Genomic DNA, 26134 nt, shown 5'->3' with positions numbered 1-26134 from the left:
ATACAGTAAATAGGATCGTAGATTTTCGTAAATTTTCCGATAATTCGGTCACTGGTGCATGGTATTTTTATTCGATAGAAATGACCCCTGGGGGACGCATGTTTGAGGTGATCATTGGAATTATTGAGAAGGGGAATTACAGTGTTTCTCGAAATGTTTTGCCATTGTATATAAGTTTACGACTGATGGAATTAGTCCACAAATAATAATGGATGCCGTACGAGACATCATTAATGCGAATAATAAAGGACACATCTTGCGATTTAATTCTTCCCAATTCAGGTTTTTAAGAAGCCTGATAGAAACATTACGAACTAAAGTAAAACAAACGTGTACATAATTCGCTCCTAAAATGTAGTAAATGAATACTATCTTGTGATGTCCAAAATTAACTCACGTGAAATAAAATATGAGCCTCTACTCTGTAAGAGTGAGGTGAGGCGACTCATCTCTCCATTGGACAAGACTATGTAGATCTAAATGATAAATCAATTAAATTGAATTGACCGACCCGAAGTTTTTTCTTTTGTCTAGAGAAAATAATAAGCGAATGACTTACAGAATAAACTTTATTACTTGCAGTACAATATTTCAAAGTATATTTTATACAATCAATTACATAGTGAATATATTTTACATTTTAGTTAAAGAAAAATTTTGAATAGCCGAAACTGAAAATTCATACATCATTAAAAGAATAGTTTTGATCAATTTTTCTCACGGATGTGTGGTTGTGAAACCGCCAGAAGACGAGGGTTGTAATCATATGACCCAGAAAAGTTTTTTTAGGCCGTGTGACGAACGATATTTTTTGTCTTAACGGCTGTAGGTAGTGATTCACGGACGCGTAGTGTCCGTGAAGTGCTGCATTATAGCCGGAATGTAAGAATTTTTTTTTCACGACAATGTCCGTAAAATGTAATTTTACGGACATTGTGAAGAAAAATTATGTTCGTCACGCGATCGAAAACTACTTTTCTGACTCGTGTGATAACGGAAAAAAAACATACTTGAATTTAGTATAGAATATACTTGAATCAAGTATACTATATACTTGATTCAAGTATATAATGTACTTGAATACAATATATTTTATACCCAAATCAAGAATAATGTACTTGAATCAAGTATATTATATGCTCGAATCAAGGATAATATATTTGAATCAAGTATATAATATACTCGAATCAAGAATAATATTCTTGAATCAAGTATATATTTTTTTCCGTGATTGCATTTGTCGGCTTCGTCTTAGTCAGCAACCTTCACAATTGTCAGAAGTGTTTTTCGGCGCTGTGACAAAAAAAAACAATTTTGCTCCTTTGTGACAGGCCTAGGTTGAGCTCAATTGATCAAGTCGTTCATGAGTTATGCCAAGTTATGCATTCAAAAAAGTCAACGATATCCATTTTGCTCCATCCTCCCCTATTGAGTTAAAAATCCATATGAAAAAATCAGTAGATATGACTTTATGCATTTGCACTTACATCCAAGAAATCTGTAGTGGGATTGGTTGATAGTCTCTCTTCCATAAGCTTTTCAATCAAGTCTTTGTACGTCTCAACTGTGTTTTTCAAACGTTCATGCTTCTGTTTTAATAATGCATTTTTAGTATTCCTATCTTCATAGAGACCCAGGAATCGATTCCAGGTTACTTCATCCTTGAAGTCTTCTCGACGAAGTACTCCGGAGTCAGGTACAGTGCAACATCTATTCATTGGGGTGTTGAATTCATCATCGAAGTGAAATTTTTCGAAGACGAAAAATATGATTTCAATAATTAATCGAAAATTGCGATAGGTAAAAATCAATCAAAAACAATTTAGAAATTTAGGAAGAAAAAACTTCGTTACCTATTTAGCTTCTCGGTGTTTTCAGCTTGTGAAATGTTCGTGTTTAACGAATAAATATGATCTCCAAAGTCTGCTGAGATGTTTGGTCTTTGACGCTCAAACGAATCATTATTTTGTTCGGCTTGTACACTAAATTCATATTTAAAAAAGTATATTATGATTTTCCACTATATCTATGATAAATATGAACAGCAAATCGTCCAATCACATAGGGATTTACGAAATGTAGATGTGGCAAGGCTGCAAAGGATGGCTGATCGTATGAAAAAGCTTGGAGAATTTTTCCGGATTTTTAAAAACAATTTTCGAGCAGCAGTATCAATTTAAGGTTTGACTGAAAAATTTGACCCACTGAAAATTCGTCGTTATCGAGATTGGTGAAAAGTCAAACGGCTTTATGCCGGTCTCTTTTGTCAGATGACAGGAGCGTCAATAGGTGAAGTACCTGCGTTCATTCACCCAACTACCGCGATCGAGACATTGGAGAGAATATTTCGTTCTTACAGAGCGACTTCAAGTCAACTTCTGAAAATAATTCTATACTTTTTTAATGTTTTCATTAAGGGGAGACCGCGGTGAAATTTGAAAGTCTCTGGGTATTATAGAGACCATGGTAAAAGTTTATATGTGTTATAGGTGAAAAAAAAAGTGAGAAAAAATCGAACTCCGAGATTTTTGCAAGGTCCTAAAGGGTCGAAACGGGTCAAAATCTACAAAAACGTCCTAGTGCCTCGATTTTCAACCAATTGAGCTGAACTTTGGATTACACACAGTTGAAATATGCCCAAAAAAAATTATAGACGGATTTTAAAAATATTGAATTTTTATTTGTATTTATTTTTTTTCTCTCCAGGGGTATGCCCTAATTTGTTATATAATATGGACGAAATTTAAGTCCATCTACTATCTTAATGGTGACACGTCTAAATATTACGGTAAAAGATATCATGCGTCAAAATATCACAAAAAAATATTATTGACAAAAATATCACAGGCCAAAAATATCACAAATCAAAAATATCACGTGATAAATTATCACGCGTTAGAATATTACGCGTTCGGATTACATTTATATTTGCACATCTGTTACCGCAANATTTTTTTTCTCTCTAGGGGTATGCCCTAATTTGTTATATAATATGGACGAAATTTAAGTCCATCTACTATCTTAATGGTGACACGTCTAAATATTACGGTAAAAGATATCATGCGTCAAAATATCACAAAAAAATATTATTGACAAAAATATCACAGGCCAAAAATATCACAAATCAAAAATATCACGTGATAAATTATCACGCGTTAGAATATTACGCGTTCGGATTACATTTATATTTGCACATCTGTTACCGCAAGAACTCTATATATTGATTTTTCACTGGGCGATGGCTGATCACGACTATTATTCGAGGTGGGCTCCTGAATTGTAAACACGATGACACAGTTAGTACTCAATGGTCAGTGCGATAAGTAACCACATTTGGGGGATATTTTGTCGTGTGATATTTTGTCGTGCGATTTTTTTGTCGTGTGATATTTTTGTCGTGTGATATTTAGACATGTAACCATCTTAATGAAGTACAAATTTTTGCGAATTTTTCCAACTATTTCTTCACTATTTTAAAAATGTGTTGATGTTGATGATCGAATTGACATTGCAGTATAATATTTTATCAATATCACTTTTACAAATACAAAAAAATTATTGGTAAAAATCTGAAAAAATTTGTAATTTATTAAGATAGTATGTACTTGGATTTCGTCCATATTATAACAAATTAGAGCATGGGCAGAAAAAATATGAATACATATAAAAAATCAATATTTTAAAAATCCGTCTATAATTTTTTTCAGTGCCCTTTTTTTTCACTTACGTTATAAAAAGCCCTAGTCCCGTTCGAGGAAAGGTCTGGTCGATTGGCTGACCCTCCCCATTTCAGAAATATAGCCTTCACGATAGCACTGAGTAATACATGCACTTACTGTTACCCAGAAAATCGATAATTTTCTTTGCATTTTTCGTTAATTTGTAATAAGACAAAATGGTTTTTCGTTTTCGACTTAGTGTATTCTGAAACGTATTAAGGCGGCGTTGAACACCTCCGTGTTGAGCAAAATTCATGGTTTTCTACTCGATAACAAATGATCGAAAAAACGTGAAAAAATATGGGCCTCCTTCTTGCCCTTTCTGAAGATAAAATTCGACAGATAATATTTATGAAAATAAACAAATAATGTTTATAATGTCCAGATAGTGAATATTAACTTTTTCACCTCCTCCACGGGTATAAGGCCATAAGAATTTCCAAAACTTGCTGCAAGCCAAAAAAAAATTGAAAAATTAAAAACAAATTCACCAAAAATCTTCATACGATCAACTGTCGTTTTCGGCATTGACACATCCAAATTTCGTAAATCTCTGCTGTTTTGGGGGACTTAATGATGTTTAGAGGATAACTTAAGGCTCTAACTATTACCTGTCTGAAGTATCGATATCCTCAGTGGATAAGAAATCATCTGTTAGGATCTCAATATTCACATACTCAGGCTCACTTTCTTCATGGGGAGAATTTTCTTGTTCTAGAGTATTTGCGTCATCAGAAACATTAGAGGAGGCTAATGCATTAGCCGCCCCCAAAAAACGACGATTCCCATGTTCATTGTTAATCGTATTGTTAAGATCACTGGCCCCATTGTCACAGTCTTGTGTCTTTCTGCAGAAATAAATTTACATGATTCTTCACTATTAAGTATCCTTGGATTCCTTGAGGAATACTCAGAACAAGGTTTTGGTCAGTGACATGTGAGGGTATGAACAAGCTTGAGGTTCTAATCTAATGATCAGACAATCTCAGTACAGTCTGAGGGTCTAGATTACATCCTGTGCATCGAACTGAGGGCTTCGTGAAGCACAGGTAGCTACGCGAACTGAAGCGGCCGATTGTTTTTAGGAAAACAAGAATGAAAACAGGAATTACAGTGAATTCTCCCTGAGTTCTCCGGGAATTAGAATTTTCTGAATTAGCACTTATGGAAGTGCCTCCATTGATAGGGAAAGAGAGAAAGCGCTGCAGTTGGAAATTGATGTTAGGCCGTTGCAGGGTGAAAAGGTCACGTCTGAAAAAATCGTATAGAAATTTTCTATACAGATTGCATACAGAAATTCTATAGGATTTCCGTATATGATATTCGGATATTTCTATACGAACATTTTCTATACGAATTATTTCTACACATAAATTTCTACATAAAATTTTGTTTTCATACAAAAGATGTCTAAACGCTCCAGAGAAAAACGTTGAGAAATTTCGCTCCATACGAAATGTTTCTATACATGCGGCAGTGGGTCGTATAGGATTAAAGGTAGAAATCGTATAGAAATAATTTGTATAAAAAATATCCGCATAGAAATATCCGAATATCATATACGGATATCCTATAGAAATTCTATACGCAATCCGTATAGAAAATTTCTATACGATTTTTTCATACATGGTGACCTGTGTTTTCTTTCCGGACATTTCTTCTCTCCCCCAAATTTTCCTCGTACCATTTCTTCCCCGACATTTTTCCATCAAAAACTCATGCTAACACTAATGCATCATATCCGATATGAAAGTTCACAGAAAGTGAAATACAAAATAACGTAGTACCTCGCATAATTTTGAGTCAATTGTTTTCTGAATGCAGATCCTAAAAACTCCTGTCGTGGGACAGCATTTTTTTTTAGGAGTGGATGAAGAGCCCACTCACGATAGTCTTCAGGTTTGAAATGACTACTGCAGACAATAAGACTTTTGGAAATTTTTACATCATTTTTCTTCAATACTTCGATCCATTTTCGTCGCATTTCTGGATTCGTAGGCAATCTAAAAGTGGAATATTACAAATATCTGGATGAATATAAATATTTCAATCAATATCTGCATTTGGATGAAAACGTAATTTTCATCACGCTGTGCAAAAAAGTAACTCGCGTGCCTAAAACGTTCCTTTTCCACACATTGTGATGAAAAATATCGCTCGATACTCGGGGGAAAAGTGTTTTTTGGCTCGCGGAATTATATCACTCGCCTTCGGCTCGTGCTATAAACCTCCCACGAGCCAAAAAAACTCCTTTCCGCGCTCATAACGAAATATACTATTTTGACATTGCTGCTACGCTCACCTCGTGCCGAAAAGTGCCTTTTCATTTACCTGTAGACGAAAAGTCTTTTTATTTACTTGTGAACAAAAAAAGCACAGCTCGGCCACTCGCTGAACGTAACATCACTGTAAAAATAGTATATTTCGTAACGAGTGCAAAAAACATTTTTTCACGAGTTACGAACAATATTTTTCATCACAATGTGGCGGAAATTGGACTTTTAGGCACGCGGAGCGTGCCGAAAAGTTCACTTTTCGTCACAGCGTGATGAAAAATATTGTTCGACACATTTGGGACGGGAATTTTCAGCTCGTGTGATTGGCACTTCACACTCGTGAAAATTTTGTCTCACTCGCAGGGTTGGGCAAGTAAAATACCATCGGTATTTCACCAAGTTTTCTACATGTAAAAAACCAGTAATTTACCAAGGAGGTTTTAGAGCTATTCGTCACTAGGCCGGATAAACCGCGATTTAAAGTAGCTCTACCTCTACGGCTGGACTCGTTGAGTGCTTTTGAAAAAAAAAAGATTCTAACAATAATTTTTTTGATGTCTAAATTATTAAAATAATTTATACAGGACATAAGCATAAGAATTCTTTCATTATTAATTGTTTTTAGTAGAAGTATGAATAAATAGATTTTCAATTGACTAGCTTGGACAAATTAGTGGCAACACTGTAGGATAATGTGACGGGTGAGAGAGGTGAGAGAGGTCCCGCCAAGTGACAGCGGACCAAGCCGTCGTTGCCACGTCTACTCCTGTTCACAGTTTCCCGTGATTCTGGTTGGAAATTGTTAATAATAAAAAAACAAAACAATAAATCGTTATCTAGCAGGTGCCAATGTTTTTTATTATTTTTTTCTCGTTTTTAGGAAAAAAAATAGATTTTAATCTTTGTTTTAACCGGAGCTGTGTCAAATTTAGCGTTTTTCACATAAGACCCTGTGTTAAATAATGAATTTTCAACATTTTCATTTATAAAAACTTGAACGACAATTAAATGAGAAAAAAAATTACGATTCCAAATCACACAGAGTTTTTAGGCGATTGGTTGTAGTTTTAAAAAATCTTTGAATTGAAATATAACTTTCTAAGGGTAGAGCTACTGTAACCGAGCAAAGCGAGGCCGAATGACAAAAAATATTTGTTTCACCGCGTGTGTGCGTGATTAATAACAACAATAAGTTATTCTGGTGTGATAACAATCCCGCTGACAGAGTTGCAAGGGTCACGCCTCACAAGGGGTAAACATCGCAATGATCATACCTCGTGAGGGTCAAACATCGCAAGGGTTATATCTTGCGAGGGTCAAACATTGTAACGGTTAAACAACAGAGGTAGGCAGAGGACAATCTCAAAGTTCAAACGATAACAACCGGGGAGGCAGGAAAGACAGTCACAACGGTCCACGATTATGAGGGTCAAAAAAATGGAGCAGGAAGGAAAATCGTTCAGGGTCTAACAGAGAAGACATGATCCTCGCGAGGTAGAACTCTTGCGACCTTTGAACCTTGCAACGTTGGCCCCTTGGAAGGTATGACCGTTGCGATGTTTGACCCTCACGAGGTAGGATCCTTGTGAGATATGACTTGTGCCACATTTGACCCTCGCGAGGCATGATCTTTGCGAGATATGACCTTCATGACGTTTGATGCTTGCTAGGTATGAACCTCGTGACGTTTGACCCTTGGGAAATATGGCCCTCGCGCCATTTGACCCTCGCAAGGTATAATCCCTCGTGAAATCCAGTCACGAAAATCACTGCAGTGATGGTCGGGTCAAGAGGTTTTCTACCAGTTACCTTTTTTACCATTTAGAGATAAATTACCAGTATTCTACTATGTACTGTAGAAAACTCCGATTTTCAGTGAACGACCTAACCCTGCTAACTCGTATCGAAATATACTAATTGTGTATCATACTTATGGAAAGTAAGATCTGCCGTCAACACCGATCGTTCAACACCACACACACAACAAGAATTCACCATTCTAAGATTTTTTCAATTTTTTCAACTGTCATAAACTATTATAATAACGAAAAAACACATTATTTTGTTGTGAGAGGATGGTGAAACGGTCTTCCATGGTTTCCACTACACAGTTGAATTTTTACCCCCACTCTATAGCATCTCCACTCTCTCTCTCTCTCTCTCTCTCTCTCTCTCTCTCTCTCTCTCTCTCTCTCTCTCACAGCACTGCTGAACAAGGATAGGTATAAGAGACTAATATGTCTGTCCCTCNGCACTGCTGAACAAGGATAGGTATAAGAGACTAATATGTCTGTCCCTCGCGCATGTGGAGTGGGAAACTGCCAGACTTAGCCAAAGAGAGAAAAACCCAGTCCCAGCCTATCCTTGTTCAGCAGTGCTGGAGTGAGGGGCTGATTACGCAGCGTTGGGCATCTGTCGATGACCGCAGTTTTTTACATGACATTGTAAAAAACACGTAATTTACGTAATAAATGTAAAAAATGTAAAAAACCAGCCGACGTTACCTTTTATCGTAAACCGTGAAGCTTCGCGAAAATTATACCTCGCAAGGGTGATAAACCACGAGGGTCTCACCTCGTAATCGAGGATTTTAATCACTCGAGTCAGGAAATAGTTTTATCGCCGTGTGGCATACAATATTTTTTGTCTCTGGGCCCGAAAACCGCGATTTAACTGAGGAAATCGATATTAGAATCGCAGTTTTACGATCCTAGGGCCATAAAATGATATTTTATGCCTCAAGTACCGAGAACCGCGTTCTAACCGAACAAAGTGAAATTAAAATTCGCTGTTTATCTGTCCTCGGGCCATAATATACTATTTTTTATGTGTCCAATACTGCGTCTTCGTCACTCAGAATAAAATAAAACATTCTAGTAATCGAAAATTGCAAGCTTTTCGAAGGAATGTAAAAAATGTAAAAAATCCGTCGAGGTAATTTACGTAAGTTATGTCGGTAAAAAACGGTGTAATTTACCAACGTAATTTACACGACAACTTACATACAACTAGTTTCTCCTCTACATAACAGAACTGTTGGACAAAGAAGAGTTCGTACTGATTTGTCTCTCTCTCTTTTTCTCTCTTACTCTCTCAAGTCTCGTGTTACATAGGGAATTTAATTCACTTGAGAGAAGTATTTATTTTTTCAATACTGTATTTCTCCAGTTGGAGGATAATTCTCAGGCGAGCCTGGTTAGGTTTCAATCATGGCAATCATCTTGTTCTAGAGGATGACTATCACATGACCTTGGATTAACTCCTCCGAGGATTATTCATTTTTACTAAATCTCTTATTTTCTAGAGGAAAGAATTTCGTTCAATTTTTTAATGTTGATAATTAAGGATGGAAAAAAAGATTCTCCCTCAATAACTAATTTCATTTTATTCGTTGAAAGCCCCCATAAACAATATGTGATATGTTATATTAGCTACTACAATATTAATTGCCGGTCTTCATATGAAAAAATTTTTATTCACAATTCATAACACCCCTCCCTATTGAATCCATTCTTTCATTCGAAATGAATGAATATCGCTCGTATTATTACTAGTAATAATTAGCGGTATGTATCAATTTTGTGAATTCTATGATTATAGCTGTATTAGAGTTGCATTTGCCTTCGGTGATTATCAAAGTTGTAATAGAGATTCGTTAAAAATCATGTTCCTAAATTCAAAAGTTAACGTCCGATTCCAGGGAATTCGTTAATTACCTTTCCTTTGACTGTAAGGGTAATTATAGGAGGTTTCCCCTCTTCGAATATAGTCATTACTCCCTCGCCCGGACCGTCAGGAATACCTGGTGGCAATTTCTGCATGGGAAACATCCATTCGTTTACTTCGAAGTCTGCGCCCTGAATATCCAAATTTTATTTAATTCATTAGACCTGCGATAATTTTCGTTTCTTTTTTTTCCTAGAAAAATGAGCTGATTAATTTGTAGGAATCTTACCGATTTGATTGGACATCTTTTGGGGAACAGCTCCTTTGGTAGGCCATGTGCAACTATTCCTTCACCAATTGATTCATCTTCAAGGAACGCACACAGTGTTGATTGATAATTGACCATTTCATTACCATCCAAACCTATCACTATGCGTATCTAAAAATCATAAGAGGATAATTTGAGTTTTTGAAAAGCAAAAAGAACAAAGTGTATATCTCCCGATGGAAAACGGTGCGGGTTGCACGCATTGAATATGTACAATTGATTTCGATCAATTTCATCCCTCGATATTAAGGATAATCCGGCGAGGAGGAAATGTAGGAGGTGAGGCGGAGGGATTTCTATTGTTTTCCTGCAGAAAACCAATCGCTGAGCAAAAAAATTTTTTATGCCACTCATGCCTGAAACCGGCTGGATTACACACTCGACGCTTCGCGTCTCGTGTCTAATTCAGCCGGTTTCAGGCTTCGTGACATAAAATTTTGTTCAGTACTTATTGGGAAATTTCGTCCTTAACGTGTGTGGTTACATCACTCGCCTTCGGCTCATGCTGTAAACCACACACACGTTAAAGACGAAATTGCCCCACACGAGCTGAAATATACTATTCCCATTCGGGTTCAAAATTCAGGCAATATTAGGGAGTATCTCCGGTTAAAAATTATTTTTGGAACTAATCAAATTTATTTGTATCTGTTCCACGCATTGAATGGTTTTCCGATTGTTTTTTTTTTAATAAATGAAAAAATATTAATCCATGCGAATAAGTGGCAACATTGTTATGTCCTATCCAAGTTACTAGGAGGACAGTAGCGCCATTTGGAATATTGAGCGCCAAACTTTGAAGTGTGGATCCGTTAGCCGCTAAACCTCTGATGAGGACTCCATCGATGTTGACACGTTCAATGATAGGATAATTGGATTGAAGGTTTATTTGTGAATAAATCCAAACACCAGTGCTTAGGAGAGCACATTAACACTTTTATTCAAAATAACTCTTGACTCAAAAATCTAAAACTTGGACTACAAACTGGATGAACTTCTAATAAACTTATAAAAACTCATAAAAACTCTGAAGAAAAACTACTTGAAGAGAGAAGCTTGAAAAGTTGTCGGAACAACAGGCACGATGGGACTGACTTCAACTTAAGTTTTAAATCTAAGGGTTGGCTCAAAACACCTTCGCTAGACCAAAAAGTTGCGCGCGCAATCCTGGCCCAGAGGAAAGGGAAGAGGGGTATGCTAAAACAGAACAGGGGAAATGAAAAGAGGGAGGAAGGGAAAGCGTGCGACGTCGCCAGTTTTCCTCTTGAGGGGTCTCAGGCCCTCCGCGTAGGAATACAATGAACAAAGGAGAACCCAAACACGTGTGGACCACTTGAAACAGAGAAACTTTCGAAATATACCAGAATTGAGATTTTACGATTTTACGACTGTGACCGATGTGTTTATTTTTCTCTCTGAGTTTAGAATTTTCAGGAAAAGCCTTTCTGTAACAAATTTTGGAGAGTAATAAATTGAGAACTCAACTCAAGTACTTGACATTTACGATTGCTGGCAACGGTTTTTCTTACACTCGTCAAATTATTTTTTGTCCATTGTTCATTGTCCTCTGTTCGACCATTTTCTTGGCATTCTCAAATTTCAGACTTTTTATATTCATTTTGAAATAATAATTCAAATCTCGCGGATTAAAATGGCCGATAAATAGTACCATCTATAAAATTCAACGTCGAGACGTTACAACATCGTCGGTAGTTTTTTTCTCACCAGAAGCTGGTACCACTGGCTCGAAGGAGCTCCAAATCACAACGCTTCATCGCTCACTCTCAAGAGACGTTTAAATTGACCGCGCTACCCCCACCCGATCGGTACTTAGAACGCTGCTGTTCGTTTGGGCTGCGTGCGGAAAAATTTCATTTTTCAGTACTTTTTTAGCTATTATTAATAAACAATGCTCGTAGGCGACAATCTTCTTCACTAAAAAAATCATTGATCACATGTTCTAAATGTGTCTAAAGTTTCATGACTTTGGCTGCATTTTTTCCTTGGGTTTTGCAGTTTTTTTTTGTGATTTCCATAAATCACGGGTTAAATGACCACTTTTTCAAAAATTCGTAATAAATTAACCATGCTCCCCAGCAGTCTGAAACTTTGCACACGCCTTTTCCATCATTTAAAGAATACGTAAAAAAAAAAGAAAAAAATGGCTGCTTTTTTTCTAATCCTCCGGGCTTGCCCGATTATCCTTAAATGGAATCGCAGTTATGAATACATTGGGTACATTGAATTTTAATTTTCAGAGTCACATTACGTTTACGAAGATCTGATCTGAGTTCGAGAAATATTTTCTGGCGGAAAATTTTTTAGGACCAATATCAACCTTAGTTTCTGAATTTTTTTTCGAGAAAACGATTTTTGAAAAAATGAAATTTAACACATTGCGCCCGTGCTAGAAGTTAGACCAACGGGAGTCAAGTGTGAAATTGAATAAACTATTGTTCACAGAATTCACTGAAGAAATTTCCGAAAAAATGTATTCAACAATGAAAATTGCGAAAAGGTATGGGATGGAAAATTTTTGGGAAAAACTGAAATATTGCTTGAAAAAAAGTTGTGAATTTGAACGGAGTACTTGGATACCCTTTTAAGAATCAATTATATAATTTTATAATTACTTATTTATAATAGTTATAATTTTCTCCGTTGCATTGTGCATTGAATAAATAAATAAATCCCAATAAATTTTCATCAACTTCTTTCCACCGTCTGACAAAAGTTGATTAATAATTCATTAATAAAATGTTAGAGAGACATTTTATCACTTTCCGTTTTCAAATAATCTCCCTGAGCAATCCTAAAAATAATTCCTTGACATGAGGATATTTTAGGCTCTAAAATTTAGGGAAATGATAGATGTCATTACCATCATGTGACTCGGGAGGTCAATTTTAGCTGGTGTTGTCACTGTCAGTTTTTTTTCATTTGATCCCGTCAGGCTCGCTGTCCAAGGATCGAAAAATGGATTATCATCTGTTTTGATATCAACTTTTTCCAGGATAATTTGTGTTGTTGGCTGCAGGAAAGTCGACAAAAATACACATAAATTAAATATTTTTTAATTAAATTGTTAAGGGAAAACACTACTGGGTCTCAAAATTTGTATAGTGAGTACCCCCTTAACGATGCTGAAGCAAGGAGTAGGATATTCTAAAAATGCAGTTAATTTTATGAAACTTTTTTCACATGTTATTTAATCCACTCAGGCACTTCTTGCAAACTTTCAGAAACCCCATGTTCAGGACAACAACAAAAATGAATTTTAAAGTTGCTGTTTGTAAATGAGGTTAAATGGGTCATCGATAATTTCAGTATTTCTTCCACATTGCTAACTGGTTGATAGTGTAGACAAAATGTACGAGTTATCAAGGCTCCCTTTAACCTCATGTATACGTAGCAACTTTAGAATTCATTTTTATTGTTGTCCTGAACGTGGGGTTTCAGTAATTTTGCAAGAGGGTTTCAGTAATTATTGCCTAAATGGATTAGACAATATGTGAAAAAAATTTCATGAAATTGGCTGCATTTTTCGAATATCCTACTTCTCTCTTGAACATCGTTAAGAATATTCAAGTATCTTTTACAGTTTGGTACAGACCACACTATAGATTCAACTGTTTTCAATCATCAAATGTGTCAATTAAATTGGGTGAGACCAATTTGAGAAAAATCATAATATTCAGCATGATTAAAATTACATCTTGCACAGAATTATTATTTTCTTGAACATTCATTGTTTATAAATAAATAATTGACATTGTTTAAACTTTTGGAAACGTAATTTTTTTAGGCGAAATCGATTTCTGGGAAAATTTACGATTAGTTGGTTGGTTTATGATTTATTTTTTTATTTTTTATATGACTAAATTTTTTACAATTCTGAGCAAATGATTTTTATGGTGAAAAATTGATTGTTTGTAAATTGTTTATAGAAAATTCTCGCAATTTTTTAAAATTGCAATTTTTCAATTATTTAATTAATCTTCCTCCCAAAGTAACCTTTCTATTATTTTTTCAGATGTTTAAAATATTTTCTAACAGTTCCATATCGAGATTCAAATTCAGACATACAAAGTTTAAATAATAAAATCATTCTAAAATGTCCGGAAACTTTGGGTCAAATGGGGCTGAAATGAAAGCTCTGATGTTCTACTACAAAAGTAGAAAGGGATTTTCCTGCAGAAAAAACAGCTAAAGTACTTAGACATTCTTAAAGAGAAAAAATGGAGAAAAAAAATCTTACATCCCCACAAACAGCCCCTAGAAACGTAATCACAATGAACAGAGTACAATAAATTGACAACATAGTGTACAAATTTCGAACAAACGAAGAACTCACTCGCGGTGTAACTGTTCAATTCGTATTCCCGCATTTATATAGAAAAACCGTCATAAGTTTATTATCCATTTGCCATTCATTATTTTCATGTATGTAATGGCGATATACCTAATATCATTAGTTTAAATCACTTGCGTGTGATAAATTGACGATACGTGTCACACCTGACGTGGGAAATTGATAATTAAAATTGAAGCAATCATAGTGCAACAATAAACTAGAAAATCACGGAAAAATTTCTACATAAGAACAACAGGAAACATTTTATTGCTCCCACTTCATAACTGATCGAATGTATTGAAAAACAAGTAAATAAATAAATGATAATGAAATAAATAAAAGATGAAATGATGAAGGTATCACGGACAAAAAAATTTAATAGAAAGACCTATCGAATTCTTTAGAAAATTCTATTGATTTTCTATTGAACTGTTCAATAGAAAATATTCAGTAGAAAAAGTCAATAGAAATCAATTTGTCTATATAACTTATTCTATTGAGATATTTTCTATAGAATTTCCTTGGCTCAAATTTTCTAAGTTTTTTCGTTTGATTTTCTTGATGAGAAGAAGAGAAAAATAGAAGGAAAAAAACTTGGAAAATTTGAGTCGAGCAAATTCTATAGAAAATATATGAAAAGAAATGATATAAAGAAATCGAATTATGTTGACTTTTTCTATTGAATGTTTTCTATTGAACATGTCAATAGAATCAGCCAAAAACTAATAGAAAGTTTAATAGAAATTCAATAGGATTTTCTAACAAATAGGGTTTTCTATTAAATTTTTTTGTGCGTGATATGCGTTATAAAAAAACTAAAATAATTATTTTTGTAAACAACACTCTGCCAAGGAAAACTTTGGTATTAACTATGTACAGATTTCGGCATTGGAATTGTTACTATTTTATTTTCTCTGTGTGGAGTGTTCCAAAGCTTTCGATTCAAAGTTTTCGATCGGCATTTTAAAGTAGTATGGTCACTCTCCAAAGTGATCGTTGAGTGTCCGTCAAGAAAATCTAAAAAAATTAATCAAAAAACTATGATTTATAATCGAAAATTCTCTTTGTGAATTATAAAATTTATGAATGTAAGAATTAATCGATTATTTTTTATTATTTTTCAATTATTAATCAAATAATGTACATCCTTTAACTAGCATCGTTTTATGTGTGGCAACGCTGTAACTTAACAGCCTAGGGAAACCGAGATTTGCAATGCCCGCTTGTCCCTACTCCACTAACGCGTCGTTGCCGCATCTACTGGACACGCAATTTCCGAACACCGAGGAGCAGAAATTATTTATAACTAAAGTCCCAAACGGTCAATAATTTTGGTCGATGGTCGTAAATTTTTGTTTTTTTTTTTTGCATTTTTTGGTATTTTTTTTACAATTTAATCTTGGGTTTTTCATAAAAAACCACCCAAAAATGTGATTTGCCCATAAGACTCTGTGTTAAAATCTAGTTTTTCATTAATTCTTATCAACCATACTAAATGATGAATGTACCACAAATTGCACCAGGAGGTTTTTATTGATATTAACTTTCATAAAAAAATTATTTCATATTTTAATTTTGGAAATCGATCCGTGACCATACTACTTTAAGGATTCAAAGAAGTGGAATCCTGTGCCGAACTTCTCTTTGGCGCTTGACTCTAATAGTTTTGGAGATACAGCAGAAAACATTTTTTCTACGTTTTTAGAAAGTTTCATTATCGTGAATAGACTACAAGGTAATCAGTTTGTAGATAACTCCCTTCCGGTTTTTTATCATAGTTCCAACTATTGGGCTTATTCTCTGTATATAAAACTTGATGATGATTGGTACTATATGGCACTTAGAGTATAAAAGAAGAGAGTGAATAGTGACCAAACTTCAACTTTTTTTTAACTTCAAAGAGTCTTTATCGACGTCAATCCAGACTATAACCTTCGTCTTCTACACATATCCAACTTAATGGATATGAGTTTAATATCAAATAATGTTGAGCGGTGAGAAACATCATGGCCGATGGAGAAGAGTGAGTAAAAAATCTATTTGGACAGTGATCAAAAAGTTTTAATTTGGTAAAATGAATTTTCACTGTACCTCGATAAGTGGTGGGGTAAAACGGACGTTGTGCGTCAGTGAATCCTTGCCTATGGCCGTCGCGAGATAGTACATTACATGCCCGAGCCTTGGAAAACAGATCACCGTCCCCCACGTGCAAGATTGCCTTCCGAGCTGAAGGCGAGGATGGCAAGCACATGGGGGAGGGTGATATGTTTTCCATGGCGAGGTGTGTATATTAATTTTCAGGTCCCGTGACACGAAAAAAAATGTTTGTCACTCGGTCGAACAAAACTGTTCTAGCCCATATGAATGGCCTTTGAATTCGACTCATGCTGCAAACTCATATTCCCCATCAGAAGTTTTTTTGCTTCCGAATGGAAGTTTTGTAATCGATCAATTTTTCGATTCTCCAATTTTGCTTGGAAATGATGTAGAATGGTCTGAAACGTCAAAATACAAAGTTTGAGGACCATGTGTGTATGTGTGTCCGGAAGTGTGGGTCGATTTTTTCGAAAATTTTTATAAATCACGACAAATAAAGGACTAAAGTTGCAGCTAAAAATCTGAAATTTTGTCACATAATTGGTATTACTTTGGAGCATTTCTGGGCGCAGTTTCAGCTCAATCGGCCCAGTAGTTTCCGAGATACAGCAATTTCTCAAAAATCTTTGTTCCTCAATATCTCAAAAACTACATGACCACATTGAATTTTTCTGACGCCAAAATTTTCGTGATAATATCTATCGGATCAAGTCATAATATTGCCATATAACTATCGAAAGTTTGGTAATAATTGGCATTTTTCATTTTTATGAAAAAATCGTTGTGAACACGATAGCACCCTGAAAAATTAAGATAGAAAGTTGAAATTTGGTACGATTGTAGTTTTTATGATATTACAGGATGGGATTGTGGATGAGCTGAATCGGATGAGTAGTTTAGGAGATATTCAACTTTTTGTGAAAAACTGTAATGCTCAATATCTCCAAAACTACTGGTTCGATTGACTTTTTTTTTCAAAATATTTGTCATGATACCTTCTATCAAGATCAATCAAAATATGCATACCCTCCCATACAAAGTTTTCGAGATATCAGCGTTTTTCTAGTTTTTCAAATTAAAATCCAATGGGGGCTCTATAATGCGCGTTAAATCTGGACTAAACATCTGAGATTTTGTGTATAAAATTTTGTGTCAATCGATTCAGTACATCCTGGCATAGAGTAATTCATCCAAAACGCTTTTTTTGTGAAAAATCACAAATCGTTATTTTATCAATGTTTTGCATCTGTGCATGACTTCAAAAGTCCTATAATACAAATTCATGTTTTTTTTACTCCATATAATCTAATATTTGTTGGATATTCGATAGCCATAGTTGTAGCAGAGACAGAGGTTGGCGTGGTCATATCCATTTACACTCACCCGTATTTGTCACACTGAAACTAAAGAGCGAGTGATCGCCACTGATTGTTTATGTGTGAAATTGGAATGGCTTCCATTCCGAAGGTTGTTACCAATGTAATTGGTAAAGAGAAAAAAAAACACATGGAGTAACGGTCACATGACTTCTGCCAGATAGGCTTCTACCCCTGCTTGTTTCATACGTGTTTCCTTGGTATAATAAGTCAAATTTTTTCAAAATAAATATTCACGCTCTTTTCCCGAGAGTCGTCGAGAACTGTCGCCAATTTCTCTTCTCTTTCACAATATTCTAGGTCTTTTTCCCTATTTTCATTGAAGTTCTCAGCTCCGATTGGAGGGGAGTGCACCCTGCTGAGTCACGATCATTACCTGTTGTTCATTCGGATTCGAAAAGAAATTCGATTGTATACATGGGAAACAATGATTAATACCTGTGGAAGATTGTCCTATTTTGAATATTACGAATTTCATTTTCTTTGATCGTGGGGAAATACGTAAAGACAATCGTGGGTCATTTCAGCATGAACAGAAGGATTGAGCTCGATTATGCACATGCTCTACTGCAGATTTCTAGCTCAAAGCTTTAAAAGTATCTGAAACGATGAAAAAAAAATTGGGGAAAAAATAATTTTTGGACAGAATAGAGCGGAGTTCCACCTTAATTCTTCGATAATTTCTGTAAAGAAAACTATTCTAACGGAGAGAAAGAGAAAATCGGCAATCAAGATGGGGGAAGGCGGTACAATGCCGAATTTCAACGTCACTGTCAATTTCAGAGAATTTTAAACCATTCTCTATCGGAAGAGCGGATAATTTACGTCTGAAATACCTATTGAAGACCAAAAAGATAATTTTTTATCCCTTCTAAAACAAAAAAAATTATTTGAAAATTCAGAAAACGGAAAAAATGACTTTTTGTACGTAATGAAGTTTTTACAAAGTTGATAAAAATCTTTTGAGGTCTTTTTAATGTCGGGAGAACCCGAGAAGCATTGATAAAATTAACATTTTGATTTGCAAAACCGGACCAATGATTGACGAAATCACTCACGTAGAGAGTAAAGGAAAAATATCATGGCTGTCCGAATCCAGGTAGTGACTGTAACTCTACGGGGCGTTCTCCCCTTGCGAGGTCGACTTGAGACCTCCATTGTAAGGTTGAGAAAGTAAGATTGAAGGATCTAAAAAATTATAGTAGTTTCAGAAAAACATAATTCCCGAAATTCTTAAAGAAAAAAAATTATTTCTAACGGAGATTTTTTTCCCCATGTTAATGAGCAACAGGAGACTCCTGATGTTTAAAATTTTTGAACAAATTTCCTGTCGAAAGTTATTGTGATGTCCTAAATTTAATTTCATCAATTTCGGTACCCAAAAATATTCCCTGCTCTTACATTGAATTCTTTCAATCGGCATATTGACCCCGATCGAACGAATTCAATGGTGAAACGCTCAATCAGCAAAACACAGCCGACTTGACTACCATCAGAATGCAGTCATATTGTAAACTTGGAGTAATACATCGCCTGAGGACCCACATTATATGTTTTCAAATTATCGCGAGATGTCTACATCGACACTTTTCTTGATCAATCAAAATTTAACACATTTAAAATTGTCACAAACCACCCATGCCCCAAGATTTGATCGAAGCTTTCGTGAGTCGTTAGCCAGCCTTTGGCAAATTTGGAACTTCTCTCGTAGAGTAAACGGACGGATCGATAGCAAGAGTGGAATTAGCTGTGTTAGACACAATCGAAATCGAGGTTTTCCGGAAACGGTTGAAGGGGAAGTTTTCATTCAAATTTTGGTGCGATTTCCGCGTGTGTCGTCCTATTGGCTACGAACTCATTTTTCTAAATTCTAAACAGACAGCAAAATTATAAATCTCTAGTGCAAACTCATTAAAAATTAGTGGAAGATAGTCTACTTCGTACGTTAGTAGCACGAATAGGTAATGGAAACCAATTAAATTCCGGCGACTGTGTGAAACTCGGGAATAACGCACTCATGAATCCACAAAAATCATATCTGAAATAAGTGAGAGACCTATGAATCAAGAATTAATTGTAAGAAATTTGGTTAATCATTGGACAGTATTTTGGAATTACAATTCAGAAAAACCGAAAACTGTGAGTACAAAAAGACATCTAAAATCTCTTTCAAGAAACCATCCAGAGGCATAATTCAAATTAAGTAACCGAAGTATCAGTACTCGCTTTTTCATTGCTTCAAAAGAATGTTATATTCAACCTGTTTTATAAATATAAAAATCTGAAATCCCAATCAAGCCTCCTTGTTTTGCTTCCGACTGGAAGCATTGTAATCATTGATTTTGACGATCTTCTAAATTTGCCTGGAAATAACGTACGCCATGAAATGGCAAGATATGATGTTTTTAGAAAATGTGTGTATATGTATGTCCGGATATGTGCGCGAATTTTTCGAAAAATGTAGTAAATATTTGTGATACGGTAAAGACTCATTAAAAACACTCGCTATTTAACAATTTAAAGAATGGACATTCGTCCGTGTATTGTAGATTCTTGTTGTAAATACAAGATGAGATATCAAGCAAACAATTTAGTGATCAATGATATAATTTTGTGTCTCAATCGGTTGAGTACTTTTGCTCACGGCCCACGGCGAACTGTCCACGGTCCCGTTCAGTATGAGGACCTCAAACCCAGGTTCGTTACTTGTTTAGACTAAATCGAGATCTACGTCACTAACGAATCGGTTGCTGAGAGGATGTTTACGCTAAAGTACGCCAGCACCTCTCCGAACATACCATCTCAGTCCCGAGTTATGATCATTCAGTCCCAGTATTTTAAGTGTGAAAAATCTCTTCACAAATTTTTTTATAAATCTTTACGAAAAAGGACTAAAGTTGAAGCTAAAAATCTGGAATTTTGCCACATAATTGGTATTAATTTGGAGCACTTCTTGGCGTAAGTTCAGTTCAATTTTAATCTACTACTTATGATAAATTTGTGTAGTATTTTAAGGATTTTGGGATCCGTTGTTTTCAATAAGGGGGTGATTAAGTTCGTAAGAGGAACTTTAAATTGTTTCAATTCTCTATGAGTGTTGACCTTTCTTTGCTCAAAGTGGGACACTACCACATAATGAGGTCGATGTCTTGACTTCTGTATCCACGAAACAAACTTTCGAATTTCATTCGTAAAATGCATGAAATTGTAATGTTTTTAAACAAGAAAACTCTTCATTTCGAATGAATATTGTTTTTTACTTGAATAAAAATTTCATATGAAATAAATAAATTGTACACTCTTCCTCATTATTTGGCTTGTCCCAGTTCATCCATGACCGCCATTTAGTTTTATTTATTGAATGTTCGAATATTTCGTTCGGGATTCTTCAGCTTTCTTTGCATTTACATATTGTCATGGTCATTCGGTCTCTGTCGATCCCTTAGACGTCTTGAAGCGCGGGACCTTCTTACCTGAAATGTGTATTGTCCATCAAGGGACACGTGGCAATTCCCTCTCGCTACCCTTAATGACCACCGCCTTCCAGGTGAATTATCGATGTTCTGGCAAATAGTTCGTTGAACCCCCTCTCAAACCTTGATGAATGCTTGACTAAGCGGGGAGTTGAACAGAAAATACTAAATTTTAATCATTCCTAGTCCAAGTGTGGAGTCGGAAGGATCTAAGCAGAGAACTATAAGTTCGAGAGAAAATTCGTTGTTAACAATTATCAAGGATTGTAAGTTAGAGAAATGTTTAATTGTGAATTATCATTAATTTGTGCAATTGTGAATAATGAAAACTCGAGTGACAATTTTTCGAATATTGAATGAAGTACAAGACTTATGTGTGTGACCTAAACCTGTGTTTTAAAACTTATTTCAAATAAGGTAAATGTACCTATGCTCGCTCAGATGCTGCCGGCTATCATATTTTAATCATTTTGATAGTCCCAAGAATCTATTAAGAGTGAAGTACGATTGGAGTTATTATTTTAGTTAATCAGGAAAGTTATAGACACCAATGAAGGATGATTTATTCAATAATAAGTAAGAAAAGTCCCATTCACATCAACTTGTGCTACGACAGTGAATTCTTCAGCCACAAGTTAAGGGGTCTCCGCAGTACTTTTGAGTAAAATATGACAATGTGCTTGCGAATTAAATACATCATATAGTAATCAAAAATGTTAAAAAGGTATTTGTAAGAGCAATTCTAACTACTTTTATGGTTTCGTTCGTGTTTAATTAATTATTCAAATTGTGCCTTATACACAACCTTTATGGACGCTACTTTGTCCCATACCCCTCACACTGTTGACAATGTGCTAGCCAGCAAAGGAAGCTAAATTGTTCTATATTAAGCCCTAAACAATATGGGTATGAAGTTCCATTGGATTTTATCGTTGATTTGTTCAATAAATTAATCATAAAAATACTATGGCGATGTCTGTCATTATCCATCATACGCCATGTTTGATGTCCCGTCTCTCTCGAAACTAACCTCACTAACTTGACTATTTCACACCCCACTCACCCGCCCGCCCATCGCAACTGCGGAGACCCCTTAAGGGTGCCAAGTGAATTTGCCGATGACCTTGAAAATTGACATTCACCAAAAAAGTTATAATTTTTTAAATTAATAGTATCAGACAGATGGTGAACATCGGTGACAATTTTAAAGTTTTAGAACTTATGGATATCGAGAAATTAAATAAACAAAATCAGTCTTATACACGGCTTCTTATGGAGTTTTGATTAAATTGAACATTTCAATCCCCTAGGAACTCAAGAAAAATTTGAAAAAAATTGAAGATATGGGGAATGATGTGTTCAATGTGATGGCGACAAAAAACAATAGGGTACCGGGGTGAATAAGAGAGATATTTCAAGCCGCCGTACCCATTTGATCCCATGCTTTCTCGAGGTTCGTCACGCGAAATAGAGGATTTTCCGCATTTATTTTCTCGATGTCTAGTTCCGGTTGCGGGTTTGAAATTTCGTCGGATGGATGAATACATATTTCTCCAATGATGGAGGGAAAGAAAAAATTTTTTTTGAATCTTTTTTCAAATTCACTTGGCACCCTTAAGCTACTCACAATTTTAAAACGTTGATATCTCCGTTGCAATAGTAAAATGGGATTAATAATCTCTTAACTAAGGTTTCGAATAGTTAAAAATTTGACACAAATGCATAAATTATAGTAATATCCGATGAAATATCGCCAATTAAAAGAATAGATATAATGAAAATGGCATTGATCTTATGTTCGTTTCACAACCAACTGTTAACTGATAACGGAGTAAATGGATGAAAAGATCATTTAAAACGTTAGACTGCGCAATGGAAATATATTTTTGCCCCCGAGATATTATTTAATCATAAAATAGGATACTCACGATGTAATTAGTTCGGATACAACCTTTCCATATCACTCAAATCACGAGATCAGGATAGGGACATGTGTCAATGACAAATGAGCGAGCGTAGGGACATGAGACTTTTCACATTTATAGACGATTATTTATTAAAAAATAGTAATTATCATGATTAACATAAATAAATTCCAATTCTGAAGGTTTTACCTTCTGATAACTATTTAAATCATCGCATTTTCACGTTCATTTTGATAGAAATCTTGGACTAATGATGTGTTCACCTTAGCTAGACGAGAGTAGGATCATTTACCTTATCCCACGCTCACTGAGCAGAGTACTTTAGCACTCCGTAAGGTATGATAAACGAAGGTCATCTCTTCTTCGCCTTCTTTTTCTTCTTCTATTTTTTTGGCACCGACTACAATTTCTTGATGGCGTTAATAGAGGAAGACAATGTCAAGTGTTGAGAAAGAAATGTAGAGGAAATGAGAAAAAAGTTGGAGAAAAACTACCGAACAATTCAAGTATTCGTGGAACAAACTGGATTTTCAGTACTTCACCTTAAAGAGTAGAAAAAGTGAGATTAATAGCGAATTTTACTTCGTTGGCCCGGAAAAATTGACGAACGTGAGAATGATTTTTAAGGGAGAATGATTTTTACTGAACCCATTCGATAAAAATTCACTTCCGTTCGTCCCCATGACCTTCAGACCGGTACAAAACAAACAATACCCTACCGGTATGGGAAATTTTACTACACGGAGAGAAATGTTCAGTAAAAATTACGAAGCTCACAGTTCGCTCATTGATTACGGAATCGATTCGAAAAATTTAAGTCACGGTAGCCTAATTTTTCACAGACGATTCAGCTAAAAATTATGGAACGCTCTGGAAAAATTCCGTGACGGTTCCGTAAAATTTCCTACAACCATATCTCGCTCCACAATTACGGAAGAGATACGTAATTTCTATTGAATATTTCTCGCCGTGTAAACAGGAGAATAATTTTTGCATCAATAGAAATGTTTTTTTGCCCAGAAAATCGTAAAAAATCCACTAAATACCAGTATTTTTTCACTGAATTACATTTCGCTCCACGATTACCATTCGTATAGTAAAATTTGTCATGATTTTCTAGCTACTTTTTATCTAATTTTCTCTCCGTTTAGTAAAAGAAGACGTGTGATTGCGATCATTACACTCGTTTACTTTATTGATAGGAAATTGATTAAATTCACAGTATTTCTTTCACACATCTAATATTTAATTTCAGATTCCTATCAGAGACGGCCAGCGACGCTATCGTTATTCAAAATTTGATTTTGAAATTTCAAAAAGATGAGATTGATATTATTTTCGATGATGAGCCAGGACTTTCTAGAAGAAGGAAATTTAGTAATCGAAGAAAGAAGAGAATTCAATTGACAAAAAAAAGGTATTTCATCGAGGAATTCACTAGTTGATGCTCTGGGACCGTATGCGGCATAGGGGGTGCAAACAAGCTTTCAAATATGATACGACGCTATTGGTTCAGGACTACCGCCTTCGGTGTCCTCATGGTCTCAATTTACTTCATTTTTGGGTGGTACATGGAGCCCGTAGAGTATTCGCTGGGCGAAAAATACACTTTAAAAGATGGTGAGTTCGGACGGAAGCCTTCTGATTTATACAGTCACAATACCATCGATTTTAATCATTGATTTCAGGTCATGGGATAATAGAAATGAGTGTATCATACTAATTAATTGTTAAATCGGATGGTTTGATTTTTATCAAATTTTCCTGAGCACATCTATTCTATATAATAAAAAATAAGGAGGTTTCTATTGGATTTATGGGTAGGATTGAATTAATCAATCTGTGAATTTAATTTGACTGTGACTATTTATTCAGTCGCACGTAGAAGATGCATCTCGATCTTTACTCTAAACTAAACTCCAGCAATCGGAGACTAACTTCAGAAAAATAAGGACCGCTACATTGGACCACTTGGAATGCATTTTCTCTTTATCCTTTGTTCTATATTTTGTTCATAGTATTCGTAGTCGCCCGCCATGCGGTCACCACGTAATATAAACACAGTTCTAAGAACCTCAGTCTGAAGAATTTTGTGGTGACACTGAAATGGGTCGAGCTGTGTAGAGTTCAATTTTTGAATACTATTTCGTTCCATGAAATCCAATAGTTTCAAAATTCAGGAGACACTCCTGGTTCTGATCTTTACTGTGACCCTAATTCTGACCCTCATCTGTGACCCTGATGATGCAAGTGAGAATGAATTATTATATTTATTTCATATATGGTCATATGAGCCTAAAACTCCAGAGCCCTTACTCCATAGCTTCGTTTCAGGGGGCCTATTCTCGAGTGGATCGGAAATATTTTTGTTTATGGAAGTGGCACCGTATACGAATTGCGTATAGGAATCACATAGGCGTTCCGTCTGCGGAGCCACGTGGGAGCTCGGAAATATTTCCGATCCACTCGAGAATAGGCTCCCTGGGCTCAACTACGCCAGAACACCTCAAGATAATCAACTTCATCCAAAAATGTAAAATTCAAATTTAGAGCGTACAACCGGAGACATGATGTATTAAATTTTCAACAAATTACATGTAACTATCGCTGTAAATAATCCTGAAAGATGAATACATTTAATAAATTAAAAAAAAAAAATACGATCATATGGGGATTATCTGGGTGTCATATGGGGGTCAAATTCTACGGGAGTCAAATACTTCAAAAATAATAAGAGTATACCTGATACTATTCTATGCAAATAAATGGAAAAATGAATGGTGGAGTTTCACGACAAACGGCGTTGGTTGGAGCCTTTTCTAAATAATAAAAATCTCAATTTTTCAAAGGAGGTAAATCATTCTATCAATTTTTTTTCTATTATACGAACACCTAAACATATCCAAGTAGATGGGCGGGG

General features: G+C 35.3%; 3 protein-coding genes across 6 annotated transcripts in view; 1 reads left to right on the top strand and 2 right to left on the bottom strand.

Moving 5' to 3' along the window:
* Positions 1-551: 551 nt before the first annotated feature.
* Positions 552-8111, bottom strand: LOC107039461. The gene is made up of 6 exons (XM_015259075.2): positions 7926-8111; positions 5507-5722; positions 4331-4567; positions 1854-1982; positions 1488-1710; positions 552-1425 (listed from the first exon to the last, which is right to left on the bottom strand). The coding sequence occupies exons 1-6, from the start codon at positions 7991-7993 to the stop codon at positions 1396-1398; spliced, it is 903 nt and encodes a 300-aa protein (XP_015114561.1). The 5' UTR covers positions 7994-8111; the 3' UTR covers positions 552-1395.
* Positions 8112-9360: 1249 nt separating this feature from the next.
* Positions 9361-14338, bottom strand: LOC107039472. Its single transcript, XM_015259089.1, has 4 exons — positions 14248-14338; positions 12871-13020; positions 9951-10100; positions 9361-9852 (listed from the first exon to the last, which is right to left on the bottom strand). Exons 1-4 carry the CDS (start codon positions 14308-14310, stop codon positions 9679-9681), a joined length of 537 nt encoding a protein of 178 aa, XP_015114575.1. The 5' UTR covers positions 14311-14338; the 3' UTR covers positions 9361-9678.
* A 6331-nt stretch (positions 14339-20669) lies between these two features.
* Positions 20670-26134, top strand: part of LOC107039467 — a 10689-nt gene continuing 5224 nt past the window's right edge. For 2 of the 4 annotated variants that reach the window (XM_015259085.1, XM_015259082.1), the window contains exons 1-2: positions 21488-21555; positions 24470-24834. In XM_015259085.1, coding sequence (XP_015114571.1) covers positions 24708-24834 — 127 coding nt within the window. In that variant the 5' untranslated portion in view covers positions 21488-21555; positions 24470-24707. Of the gene's footprint in view, positions 20775-21487; positions 21707-24469; positions 24835-26134 lie in introns of those variants that run through there. The other 2 variants (XM_015259084.1, XM_015259083.1) reach the window with 2 other exon arrangements.

The sequence above is a fragment of the Diachasma alloeum genome, unplaced genomic scaffold (genome assembly GCF_001412515.2).
Source record: "Diachasma alloeum isolate Michigan unplaced genomic scaffold, Dall2.0 Dall_scaffold_00300, whole genome shotgun sequence".
Classification (NCBI taxonomy): domain Eukaryota; kingdom Metazoa; phylum Arthropoda; class Insecta; order Hymenoptera; family Braconidae; genus Diachasma; species Diachasma alloeum.
This window is presented reverse-complemented; position numbering and strand designations above follow the sequence as displayed.

Bases quoted from the DNA above. Each gene is read 5' to 3' on its own strand.
- LOC107039461 (XM_015259075.2), bottom strand. From the start codon at position 7,993: ATGGTGAATTCTTGTTGTGTGTGTGGTGTTGAACGATCGGTGTTGACG. The intron at 5,723-7,925 runs GTATGATACACA...TTCCACTTTTAG, and splicing joins GCAGATCTTACTTTCCATAA to ATTGCCTACGAATCCAGAAA. The intron at 1,711-1,853 runs GTAACGAAGTTT...CCCAATGAATAG, and splicing joins AACACCGAGAAGCTAAATAG to ATGTTGCACTGTACCTGACT.
- LOC107039472 (XM_015259089.1), bottom strand. From the start codon at position 14,310: ATGTTGTCAATTTATTGTACTCTGTTCATTGTGATTACGTTTCTAGGG. The intron at 10,101-12,870 runs GTAATGACATCT...TATGATTTTTAG, and splicing joins ACCTCCCGAGTCACATGATG to ATACGCATAGTGATAGGTTT. The intron at 9,853-9,950 runs GTAAGATTCCTA...TTGGATATTCAG, and splicing joins AAAGATGTCCAATCAAATCG to GGCGCAGACTTCGAAGTAAA.